Consider the following 12,935-nt stretch of genomic DNA (forward strand, 5'->3'; position numbering starts at 1 on the left):
ACATTATTAGTTTTCAATTACCATCCAATAATATCCTCATTATAACAATACCAATTTTTAATACAATTATTAATACTGATTAAAATATTAATAGAAAAATCAAACATTTGTTAGCTAAGCCAGACATTTTTTTAAAAATTGAGCGGGTTTTTTAAATGTTTGATCAGACTTTGTGAACCGAACAGTTCAAGCAGAAAACACCAAACATTGTAGAATTTAATTTAAATCCGAGGGGAAATAGGTTTTATACTCAGAGCAATGAAAGATCATGACTATTAATTTCAGAGTGGAATTGAGATGGATCTGCTAAAACGCTAATTTATTTCCTCAGGACTTTGATGGACAAAGACGCCAGCCGAAGGCGGACATTCAATTCAAATTTTATTACATTAAGTTTAAAGGCGCTTTGACTTTAAAGCTGAGGTGATTTTAATGTTAAAACACTAAAACATTAAAATCACCTCAGCTTAAGGCTTTCAAGGCGGCCTGTCAAACCGCCTTTAAACTTAATCAATGTAATAAAATTTGAATTTTGTGTGGTTAAAAATGATTTCGCGTATATTAAATTGATACAAAACACGTCTGCATTCCCCTCCTCCTCCGTTAAAACCAAGCTCTGTGTGGGGGTGTTTTTTTAATATATAAATTTCATAACATTTAGACACGGCCTGATTGTTAAAAATGATAATAATAAATCCCTCAAAGCATTTTGTGAGGAGATAAAAAGACAACACTGAGGAAAATTCGCAACCCTGCTTTAAAATTACCTCAGCTTTTCTTTTTTTCTCAAAGGCAGCCTCTCAAACTGCCTTTAACTTTAATATTAAATAGTGAATTATCACAGCCCACGAATTCCCACGAATTACAAAGGGGCGGTGTGGGGAAATAATTAATAAAAATTGAAGGAGATAGATATAAATTCAATAAATAAATAAATAAATAAATAGTCGGCTGAAAGTAGAAAATCGAATTAAAATACAAATAAATGAAATTGAAACTGAAATTGAAACACAAATAAATGAAACGTATTCTCCCCCCCCCCTTTATTTTGCACTGACAAAAAAAAAGCGAATTAATTAAAATAAAATAAAATAAAATGAAGGGGGAAATGTAAAAAAAACCCTATAAAGTAGTGAGAAAAAGGAGCGTGTGTTGTTTTATCACGATATTATTATTAATATTATTATGATGTGATTTGCCGGTATTATTTTCCCCGCCAAAATAAGAAGACCTCGGAAGGCCGACGCGGTTGCCATAGCGACCAACCGTCGCGAGAGGAGGAGCAGAGGCGAAGTCTCGCGATACCTTGAGCCGCCGCCTCTGCTCCTCTCTCTACCGAGCCGCGGGAGCTTTCGAAAGGACAGCCGTGGGATCTCGCGAGATCTCGGGTGGGGGGGCGTGACCGACTTATACCCGCTCTCCGTGGCCTGAGGGGAGGCGCGCCTCGCGAGAGCCTGCGGGAATGGGCGGGGAAGTCTCGCGAGATGGAGGGCCGAGGGGGAAGTGGCTTAGCGAGGAGGAGGAGGAGGAGGAGGAAGAAGAGGAGGAGGCTGCGCCGGTCGGGCTTCCTCGGGGCGCCAGGAGAACCCGCCGCCGCCTCCGCCGCTGAGAGAGAGCCGGGCAGGCGACGCGGGCCTGAACGGCCGGGCCCCTCCCGATGACGTCTGGCCCCTTCTGATGACGTCAGAGGTCAGTGGTTGCCAACCTGTTATGCCAAGCGAGGCGCGCCCCCAAAGCGAGGGGGGGTGTTATTCTGTGTGTGTAGAGCTGCATGGAGCTGGGTGTCTTGAACGTCAAGTTGCTAGTCCTCATGCATCTGAAACGAGGATTGGAAAGCCTATGGCTCTCCCAGATGGGGAAAGTCAAGTTCCTAGTCCTCTTGAGGAAACAAGCTCCTAGTCCTCCTGCATCTAAAACGAGGAAGGGGAGCCTGTTGCTCTTGCAGACGTGGGAAGTCAAGTTCCTAGTCCTCTTGCAGAAAATCAAGTTTCTAGTCCTCATGCGTCTAAAACGAGGATTGGGGAGCCATTGTAGCAAGAAGAAACTGCCCACTCCATGACCATGGGGCCTGCAGACCGCAGAGTATGTGTGTCAGGATGGGGATGCTGGAGGAAGATCTCTGGCCAGGTGGAAGGACGTTGGTCCCTGGTTCAAATCCAGAGTGCAAGCCCCACCCCGCCCCCGGGAAGGGGCTCCTGCGGTGCTCGGAGAGGCCTGCCCCCCCCCCCGCTGTCCTCAGGACTTGCGCCCGCAGAGCATGGCAAGAGGGCACTGGGTCCTAGTGGCGTCCAGCCCCTCTCCCTCTTCCCCCTGGGACATAGAAAGGGGATCCCTGGCAACCCCTCCCCCACATGGGGGACCCTCCGAGCACCCGGGATGGAGGAGATCCTGAAGATGTGTACAGGGAGTCGCAGCAAACATGTCTGAATAAGGCCAGTTGCCTGGGAGTCACAGGTGGGGAGAGCGGCTCCCCTGTCGCTCAGATCCTGTTTGGGGGCTTTGGGGCATCGGGTCACTGTGGGGACAGGAGGACGACCGAGGAGTCTGCCGGATCCGTCGGGCCCATCTAGTCCAGCATCCTGTTCTCACAGCGACTGACCAGGATTCGAATGCAAGATCAACGCCCCTTCTGTATGCAGCAACCAGTGGGAGGGAGTTCCACCGTTTAACACCGTGCTACGTGAAGGACCCTCCCACTGTCTCTGACCGCTGGCTGGGTTGACTGAGGTGGCCGCCTCTCTCAACAGCAGCTTCCGTAGGCGTGGTTTGGCATCTTGCCTCTGATCGATTCCCTCCGGCCGCTTCTGGTTACCTTTCAACGGATGTTTTGGCCAAGAGCGTTTTGGGTGAAGGGGAAGAAGGGAGCGAACGCCGACCTTGCGAAGGACAAACGCAGCGGGCGATTTGCAGTTCGGCTCCAAAGTCTAAAGTCCTCGCTGGCACATCCGAGTTTGTGGCTGAGGGCCGTGTCGCCCAGAGGCTTCTGCAAATACCACCCCAAACCACCTGCCATAGTAATAATAATAATAATAATAATTTTATTATTTGCACCACGCCTATCTGGCTGGTTCGCCCCAGCCACTCTGGGTGGCTTCCAACAAATTTAAAAGCGTAATGAAAAATCAGACATTAGAAATGTCTTCTAAAAGCTGTATAGTTACAAAAACCAACTGAGCTCTCTAGGCATCAGATTTAGTTTATTTCTACAGCTTTAATTTTGGACACAATGTGGTACATTATTGGCATGACAGTGCTATAATATAACAATTGTAATAGGTTAAAGGAAAGCAACAATTTATCAGTTTTAGAGTTAGGCCCGTAACTAGTTGCAGTTGTCATGACTTTACTGTTCCCTTCAGGTTCACCCAACGTCTTAGTTATATAGTTTCTTTTGTGTGCTTAAGACACACCTCTTTTAACTTGGACTTTTGACACATTAGGAGCCACCCTATAAGAACACTTTTTAAAACTGCGTTTTTAAATGGCTCTATCCTGCCAGTGGACCTTAAAGGGGGATAATAATAATAATAATAATAATAATAATAATAATAACTGGAATCCTCTTGTTTTGCGGGCTTGCGGTGTTCGAGAGCCAAAACGGATGAGTACCAAGGTACGACAACCAAGGTACGACTGTATTACTACACACAAGGCGGTTTAGGGCAACGAAATATATGACGAACATGCACCTTATAATAAATTCCAATACTAAAAGTCATAAGGAAGCAGAACTTCAAAACAGAACGGCTTGTATCAAATAAAGTAATATTCAGTGATCTGTTAGAATATAATAGTACACAATAAAATTAACTCTCAGGTCATCAGCAAGCAGATAAATTCCTGTCCGCGGTCGCCCTCCCTTCGCCACCTCCCTCTGGCAGGGAAATTTGGGGCTCTGTTCATCCCTTTTCCTAAACATACCCTCCCTCACTGTTTATATGCCAAGGGGTTGGAGGCCTGGGCAGGACTGGGAGGGCCGTGCTGGGGGTCCGAGAGCTATACAAAGTTTGCACAGATGTTGAAGAGAAGCCTCTCCTCTCAGCCTCCTCTGTTCCAGGCTAAACATACCCAGCTCCTTCAACTGTTCCCCATAAGGCTTGGCTTCCAGACTCTTGGTCACCCTTCTCTGTTAAAATCTAAATTCTTAATATCTTCTCATTTTCATAGCTCCATTAGAATGCATGGTTCTTTATTAAGCAGCATAAAGATTAGGTCCCTGGCCCCAGGGGACATACATGCATGCATGTGGCAAAATGCGATTTTTAAAAAAAATTATGATAATCCCATTTATCATCCTTATCGTCTCATTGACATCCCAGGCAAAACTCCTAATTCTAATGTATTACATGCATTCTTTTTAATCAAAGTAAACATAATGGTTATAATAATAAAATGGGAGGATGGAATTGTCAAGGTGGAAGGGAGACTGTTCGAATCAAACCCAAAACCTTGGCGTTACCAGCGCCATGCTGGAGGAAAGACCTTCCTCCTGTGTATCTCTGGCTGCACATTTCCCCCGCTCTTGGAGTTTTCTTCCACAAGCAGGGCATGGCCAGAGGTGCCCTAACCAGCAGCTCGTGTTGTTCCCTCCAGATGCTCCTGCACTCCAGGTCAAGGGGAAGTAGGCAGGGCCCTATATCGATATATCGCCCAAAACCAGTTTAAAGTCCGGGGGAGATAGATTGGTATCTGCTTAGCTGATGATGCATCACGATGTTGAAAACCAGATATCGCCCTAGCAGAAAGCAAACCTTATGAGCAGCCGTTGAAGAAGCTGAGCATGCTTAGCCTGGAGAAGAGGCCAGGCACAATAGCCATCTTCAAATATCGGAAGGGCTGTCACATTTTTATACATATTTTTATTTTTGCCGCTCCAGTGAAACCTGGAAGTAAATGATTCGGTTTTCGAATGGTTTTCGGAAGCTGAACGTGCCTTGTGCCTTCCGTTTTGAGTTTCCCTCTTGTGCTGAGGCTTCCACTTTCAGTTTTCAAATGTTTTGTTTGTTTGTTTTCAATTTTTTTAATTAATTTTCCAAAAATTTAAACCAAAGATACATACATCCTGTTTGAATCTTGGTAACATTATTAAGTGACTTCCTCAAATCCCCTTGGTTGGATTTCATTATATGCCATTTTAAGTTTTCCAAAATCAATTTTTACAAAAAAATTAACTTGATCACTTAACGTCTTTCATTCTTTCTAATTTAGCTTTAAGCATCTTAAATCCTATCCTTACATATTTAAACCCTAAGCCTATCTGATATTTGCAAGCTTTTCCAATTAAGTTATCTTAACATATTTAGCTAAATAGTCTTTAAATTTCATCCATTCTTCCTGGTACTCCTCCTGTTGAGGCTTCCGCTTTCAGTTTTTGAATGTTTTGGAAGCTGAACGGTCTTCCGAAACGGATTACGTTCGAAAACTGAGGTCCCACTGTAGCAGGAAGCTGTTTCTGAGTGTTAAGAGGGGTTTTGACAGGGGGCTGGACTCCCCCAGTAGGTGAACTCTCCTCTGTTGGAGGTTTCCAAACAGATATTGGGGGCCAAGGATTCCTCCGCTGTGACTTCTGCCTTGCAGAGGGTCCCATCTGCACCTGCAGGCCTCAGCCGGGTCTCGCTTTCTTTGCCCCACCTGTCCGGACATGTGTCCTGGGGCTGGTCCCCTCCCCGCCCCAAGCCACTAACTGCACTCCGTGAATCCTCCCCAGATTTTGCCCCCAAGAGCCCCTGCAGGAGTTTGTGTTTTTAAGCAAGGCAGGCAGGAGGGGATCTCTGGAGCCCGGCCTGTTCGGTTTCTGTTTATTTTTGCCCTTTCCCACTTCCTAGATGCTCGGAATACCTTTCAGGGTGAGGTCATCCTAGGCACGGGAGTTCCTGGTTTCCTTCACCCTTTCCTTGCTGCTTTGAAAAAAACAAAACGTTCTGATATAGCTGGTTTTGGGGCTGAAACGTGTTTCACCTTGGGACTGTCGGCCTTGAAAGGAGGCGAAGGAGCCTTTGCAGGTAGAAAGAGATGCCTTTTTGTGGAGTGGGGGCCATTTAGAGATTAGCTCAGTGGCTCTCACCTGTCTCCCCCTCGCTCTTTCCAGACCCCATCCCCTTTTAGCAATGCATATAAAACAGAGCAGTTATAACGGATGAAAATTAAAAGGTGGAAAACATCTGGCCCGCTCGGTCGGTAGCGCACGAGACCCTTTAATTCTCTGGGCTGCGAGTTTGAGCTTCCTGGTTGGGCAAAGTTTTCCTGCATTGTAGGGGGTCGGACTACGTGGCCTCTAGGGTTATGAGCGCTGCCGCCTGCCTCATAAACAGCCGCTCCCCTGTGGTGAGCGGAGATCTTCTCCAGGCGAACAGGCTTGGGGATGAACAGAAGGCTCCCGTTTCCTGGGCCCCGAGTGCCCAGGCACACATGGAAGTTCTGTTTTTATCTCCCAAGGAGGCTTAATTTCCCGGTGCCCATGGGTTTGCAAAGCCAGTTACCCCCTGAGTATGCACCTCTGGCACTTGGGGTTGTTTTTAGGGGCCTTTGAAGCAGACAACCCCACACACTGCTTTCTAACCACTCTGAACATTCGTTGCCCTCATTCTCATATGGGGCAGTTGCCCCACCCAGTTTGCAGAAGGGTCAGACTGGGAACACCCTGCTGTGGGCTCCCCACCCCCTTCCCACCGGCCTCTATCTTGCGTGAATTGCTGAAGCCGGTTCAGCTTGTCTTGGAGACAGCAGCCTCCGATTCCTGACGTCTTCTGTGCTTCCGGCAGCGGCAGGACGAAGGCAGCAACGAAGCTGGTGGTTGCCGGTTCAGAAAGAGCTTACAAGGGTGGGTGTGTTTTAAGCAAGAGCCTCTTTATCCGAGGAACCTTGTCGGAGCAGCCAAACTGTCTCTGGAGGTTCCCAGGGTCATCCTCTGCTCCCTGCAGACCTATTTGGCATCTCGGCCTGAGAGCCAGACTGAGCACAGGCCTGGATGATGGACCCGTGGCTTAGCTTTTAAAGTTTTCAACGTTTGATGTTTTATCATGTTTTTAATATTCTGTTGGGGCTGCCCAGGGTGACCAGGGAAACCCAGCGGGGTATAAATAATAATAAAAAGGTCAAGGCGCTGTGGGCGGTTCAGTCCAGCCCAAGGCGACTCTGGGGTTGCGGCGCTCATCTCGCTTTCAGGCCGAGGGAGTCGGGGTTTGTCCACATACAGCTTTTCTGGGTCATGTGGCCGGCAGGACTAAACCGCTTCTGGAGCAACGGGACACCGTGATGGAAGCCAAAGCTCACGGAAATGCCGTTTACCTTCCCGCCGCAGCTGTACCTATTTATCTACTTCCGCTGGTGTGCTTTCGAACTGCTAGGTTGGCAGGAGCTGGGACAGAGCAATGGGAGCTTATTCCATCGTGGGGGTTCAAACCGCCGACCTTCCAATCAGCAAGCCCAAGAGGCTCAGTGGTTTAGACCACAGCGCCACCCCTCTCCCTTTTTACGAACAATAAATATTATTATTAGCATGGGATCATAGAATCATATGAGTGGGAAGGGATCTTGAGGGTCATCTAGCCCAACCCACAGCAAAGCAGAAATATTTTGCTCGCCATGTGCTCGAACCCACAACCCCGAGATGAAGAGTCGCGTGCTCCACTGAGCTATCCCAGCAATCAGAAATTCAGATATATGAGCCAGGCGCCAAATGGCTCCATAAACCAAGGTTGCCGTTCCCACAATGGAATGTCCAGTTGGACATGCCGTGATTGATTCTCATCGAAAGATCTGGCTAGTTTAGAGGACCTTGAGCTGTGTTCAGAGTTTTGAGAACTTAAAAGAAAAGTCCCTTTCTCCTGGGACAGTTTGGCAGTTGCTGTTCCCTCCTGCGACAGGGAGTTCCACAGGTGAACCACAGGGCTGAGTGCTGCATGTCATCTCTGTGGCATTTGGCGTCGGCTTGTGACTTGTGGGATCGGCCTGGCAAGAAGGAAGACCCACGCTTCTTTTTCTTCTTCCCCTCCTTAGATTGTGCAGTAAACGTCCACAAAAACTGCAAGACCCTCTTGCCTGAATGCAGTGGGGCCAAGCCCAAGGTAAGCCACCTTCCTCCTTTCAAATCTCGGGCCAGGGGAGGGCGGGGAGACACAGAAGGAGCTCTTGGCCTCCCTTCATCGCCAGCTAAACATTGTGATACGGCAATGATAGATCATGACATCTGAAATAAGGACCGGGCTATGCAAAGGCGTCGGCTGGCTTCGTGGTTTTCCCCGCACCCTGATTTTTGCCTTGCCTGTTCTTGCCTGTAAAGGTAAAGGGACCCCTGACCATTAGGTCCAGTCGTGGCCGACTCTGGGGCTGCGGCGCTCATCTCACTTTATTGGCTGAGGGAGCCGGCATTTGTCCGCAGACAGCTTCCGGGTCATGTGGCCAGCAGGACTAAGCCGCTTCTGGCGAACCAGAGCAGCGCACGGAAATGCCGTTCACCTTCCCGCCGGTTCCTATTTATCTACTTGCACTTTGACGTGCTTTTGAACTGCTAGGTTGGCAGGAGCAGGGACCAAGCAGCGGGAGCTCACCCCGTCATCGCGGGGATTCAAACTGCCGACCTTCTGATCGGCAAGTCCTAGGCTCTGTGGTTTAACCCACAGCGCCACCCGCGTCCCTCTGTTCTTGCTTAGGGAAGTTTTTAACGTGTGATGTTTTATCGCTTTTTTTATCATCATTCTTGTTAATATTCTGTTGGGAGCTGCCCAGAGTGGCTGGGGAAACCCAGCCAGATGGGTGTGGTATAAATAAATTATTATTGTTGTTGTTGTTGTTATTGCAGTTCGCTGAGCTGGCTGAGTTAACAGGAGCTGCAGGAATCGAGAGAAGCTTTGGCCAGCTTCATGCTTTTCCCCAAACAGTGGTACCTCGGAAGTCGAATGGAACCCGTTCCATAAGTCCATTCGACTTCCAAAACATTCAGAAACCGAGGCACGGCTTCCGATTGGCTGCAGGAAGCCCCCGCAGCCAATCAGAAGCCGCGTCGGACATTTGTCTTCCAAAGAACGTTGGCAAACCTGAACACTCACTTCAAGGTTTGCGGCGTTCGGGAGCCAAAACATTCGACCCGCAAGGTGTTCGGAATCTAAGGTACAACTGTATTGTGTTTTTTGCATAGCGAGCAAATGTCACGATTCATGATATCTTGCCACGTTGAAGCCCTTCAAGTCCAGTCTCCTGTTCTCATTGTGTTTTGTCTCTCCTGCCTCCCCTCCCCTTTTCTATCTTGCAGCAAAGAGATTTGTTCCTCCGCCCTCCGAGCTCTCCACCCAGTTCACTCCGGAGCTACAGCCCAGGTTCGTACCCCCAAAGTAATCTGTTTCTGCGGCTCTGGCTTTCCTTGCAGATGGGGCTGTGGCTTTCCCCCCTACCAGGAAAGGCGGCGGCGTTTGGGCCTTTTCAGTTCAGAGGAGAAGCAAGGAAGAGGCCACCTGGTGGAAGTAAAATCACGCCTGGCGCATAGCAAGTGGGCACAGGAGCTCGCGGGCACCCAAATGTTGGAAGACCTGGAACCGACAGGAGGAAATATTGCCTGCAGCACATGGTTAGACTGTGGAACTCCCTGCCACAGTGACGGCCACCAACTTTTAAAAAAGAGACTGGACAACTTGGTGGAGGAGAATTGGGCTATGATGGCTGCGCCCTTTTGCATCTATCCAGGAATGCTCCTGAATCCCAGTTTCTGGAAACCACTGGAACCAGTAGAGAGAAGGTCTCTTGTGCTCACGTCCTGCTTGCGGGTATCCCATAATAGGCAACTGGTCGGCCGCTGTGAGGTCAGGAATGCTACTAGATGGTCCATTGGCCTGATGGAATGCTACAAACATGGGGGGCGCTCGGCAGCCCAGAAAGCGGCTCCCCCTTTTCCTCGCTCGGGAAAGCTCTAGAACGCTCCTGAGTGGCCTAAAATCGCCCTATGTGCGCCATTTAATGCTTCTCCCCCCCCTTTCATCTCACCTCATTGTGAAACCTCGACAAAAAAAGGGAACAAAGAATATCACAGAGCCCTGAGAAAATCGATAAGCTGTTTTCCCCCCATCGATTGCTTGCTTGGCAGCTGTGAAACGGGGAAAAATAGATATCTATCTATATTATCAGGTTGGCTGTTTGTGCAGGCGTGTTATATTGTGCCGGTTTTCTTGGCTCCCGGCACTGAGTGGGGCTAAAAAAGAAGAAGGAGCTGGGTAAAGGATTGGAGGCGGGTTGGGGGGGGGGGAGAGCAGGCCTTTTTTCCTCTCTGCCTAGCCGTTGAAACATCTCTGCGGTGCACAGTCTGGTCTGTCAAGAGAAGCGGCCGGGGAATCAATGTCTTTCCTCGGCAGCCTGCAGGCTGTGCTAATTGAACTCAGAAAACGGCTTGCTTGCTTTTCGGGGAGCCTGGCTTGTGGGGGGCGGGGGGGGGGAGAGAGCTGGCCGGACGAGAAACCGTTTCGTGGGCCGGTGGTTCTCCCACTCACCTCGTGCCCCCCCCCAAGTCAGCGGAGGGCAGAAAATGAGATGGAGGGGGCATCCGTTGGACGGCTCCAGGGCTGTGGAGTTTGCATGGCTTTCAGCTTGGAATGGGGGATGGAAGCGCCCGGGGGGACGACTTCGTTTTGGCAGCCCCTTCTGCGTGGCTGTGGGCCTGTGCGGCGAGAATCGTTTCCGTGACGGACGTGGGAAGAGCCTGCCTTATCAGGCCCCTCCAGTCCAGCTTCCTCGTCTCACGGCGGAGAAATACCCCCGAGAACCTAGGAACCGAGGTAGACTGCCCCCGAGATGGAGGCTCTACAAAAACTCAAGCCGAGTCCGGCTGCCGCAGCATCAGACCAACCCAGCCTCCTCACAGTGGCCAACCGGACGACTCAGTGGGAAACCCGCAAGCCAGATTCGAGTGCGAGAACCCTCTGTCCTCCTGTGGTTTGTAGCAACTGGGATTCAGAAGCCGAGCCGCTGTGGCCGGCAGCCTTCGGCAGCCCTCTCCTCCTCCAAGGATTTGTCTCTTTGAAAGCCGTCTAAGGTCAGTGTCCGCCGTGGCCGCCTGCAGCAGTGCGTTCTGCACTACGCGAGCAAGCCCTTCCCTTTGGCTACTTAAAGCTGCTTTCCTCCTTCCGGTTTTTTCGCCCAGAAGAGCAAAAACGTAAGCTCCCCACATGCGGATAAAACCTGCGTGGATCTTCCCAGCGTCTGGTTTGGGAGAAAAGGTTGGCAGAGCTTCTACCCTGGCCTGATCCACACCGCATTCTGCCTGCCGCTTTCCCCATAGCACCTTCAGGCTGCTGTGAGAACGAGAACGGCCTGTTCTTCCGCGCTGGGCGACTGAAGCGAGGTTGGATCCGGAGAGAGATTTTTCCCTCCTGCTGCCCCTTGCGGTTTTCCTAGAGCTCCGTTCCAGCAAAACAGGCTTGTCAGGAGTAAACAGACCCCTGGGCCTTGCTGTCTTCTTCCAGCCCAATATTCCCAGAAGCCCAATATCCTCAGTGCTGTCAGCACTGTCTGGCAGCAGCTGTTCTCGGGGCTTCAGCTGGGAGTCTGCAGGCAAGGGCGGCACTTCTCTGCTCAGCTGCAGTGCTTGCCGTACGAATGAAGCAAACCCACCCCCCCAAAGTCCTTCCAATTCCAAGTTAGGCCCTTGGTCTCTTGCATGGACTCGGCAGCAGCTCCCCAAGGTTTCAGAGCCAGCTGTACCTCCGCTGTGCAAAAGTTGCCCAGCACATTTTGCACCTGGCTTTCAACCTCTCGCGACCCGCTGACGTCTCCGTCTGGGAATCCTTGGGTCACTCCTGTTTCCACCCGCTCAGACCCCACCCTGTTGAATTCTGTCCGTGGTGTTTCATCTGCACGAGGGGAATGAAATTTGGGGACCCAAATGCTTTTTCTGGGTAGCCCAAGCAGGAGCAGCAAATGATGTTATAGCGGATTTTTGCCGCTCGCCGTTGGGAAGGATATCCTCTTGAAAAGAGGTCGGAATAGACCAGGCTTCCTCAGTCTCGGCCCTCCAGATGTTTTTGGCCCACAACTCCCATGATCCCTAGCTAGCAGGACCAATGGTCAGGGATGATGGGAATTGTAGTTTCAAAACATCTGGAGGGCCGAGTTTGAGGAAGCCTGGAATAGACCAATATATTGGTGGCCTGTCCCTGGATCTCAGAGCTCTTAACCCAGCTCAAGGTAGTCCTCTGAACTAACCAGGTGTTTAACTGAGAATCCATCCCAGTCAGTCCATCCTTTGGAAAATAAGACTTTAGAGCCGTCTTGCCCAAAAATGACACCTGGGCGTTCCGTTTTGACAACTGTCACCTTGGTTTAAGGGGCCGTTCGGCTGCCAGCTTATATATTGTGAGTTTCTGCCTCTGCCTACCTCTGGCCCTTCCCCTCCTGGCTGCGTGTAGGTGTGTGTGTGTGTTTGTGTGTCTTCTCTCCTTTTCTTGGCCACAGCAGCGTGCAATTCTTAATTCGATTCCTCCTCCCCCCCCCCTTAATTGCCAATGTCTCCAGCCGATGAAACACGGCCTCCCCCTAATTATATTTATTTTACACCGGGCCGTTTTGTGCATCAAACGCCTCAGAGGGTGAATGCGCCTTGTCCGTTTGCCGACTCGGCTCGTCTTCCAGCTCCTCAGTTTGGTGCGGCGGCAATTCCCTCTCACAATTCCCCCCTCCCTCGCGGTTGTAAGATAATTCTATTCTTTGACACATGGGAGCATGTTCTGCCTTTGGGAGCCGAGGTGTAAATAATTGCGGGCTCCGGCCGCCAAACGAGGGACTTAGCAATTTCCAGAGCACGCAGTGGGGGCCCAATTTCCTCCCCTCCAGACTTGCCTGCTGGTTCCGCCAATACGCCCCCTGCTGCTGAGCAGCCATGCTTGCCTCTCTGGACACTTCTAGAAGGGCCGGCCGGGCAGCATAAAAGCGCGTCGTGCCCCCCGGGCCACACT

General features: G+C 50.2%; 1 protein-coding gene across 2 annotated transcripts in view; it reads left to right on the plus strand.

The window, feature by feature from the left end:
* ARHGEF18 (Rho/Rac guanine nucleotide exchange factor 18) overlaps positions 1-12,935 on the plus strand; it is a 52,464-nt gene that overhangs the window by 19,677 nt on the left and 19,852 nt on the right. For both annotated transcript variants that reach the window (XM_083720180.1, XM_083720179.1), the window contains exons 11-12: positions 7,999-8,066; positions 9,251-9,314. In XM_083720180.1, the coding sequence (XP_083576306.1) occupies positions 7,999-8,066; positions 9,251-9,314 (132 nt within the window). The remainder of the gene's footprint in view (positions 1-7,998; positions 8,067-9,250; positions 9,315-12,935) is intronic.

The sequence above is a fragment of the Podarcis gaigeae genome (assembly GCF_964106915.1).
Source record: "Podarcis gaigeae genome assembly, chromosome: 18".
Classification (NCBI taxonomy): domain Eukaryota; kingdom Metazoa; phylum Chordata; class Lepidosauria; order Squamata; family Lacertidae; genus Podarcis; species Podarcis gaigeae.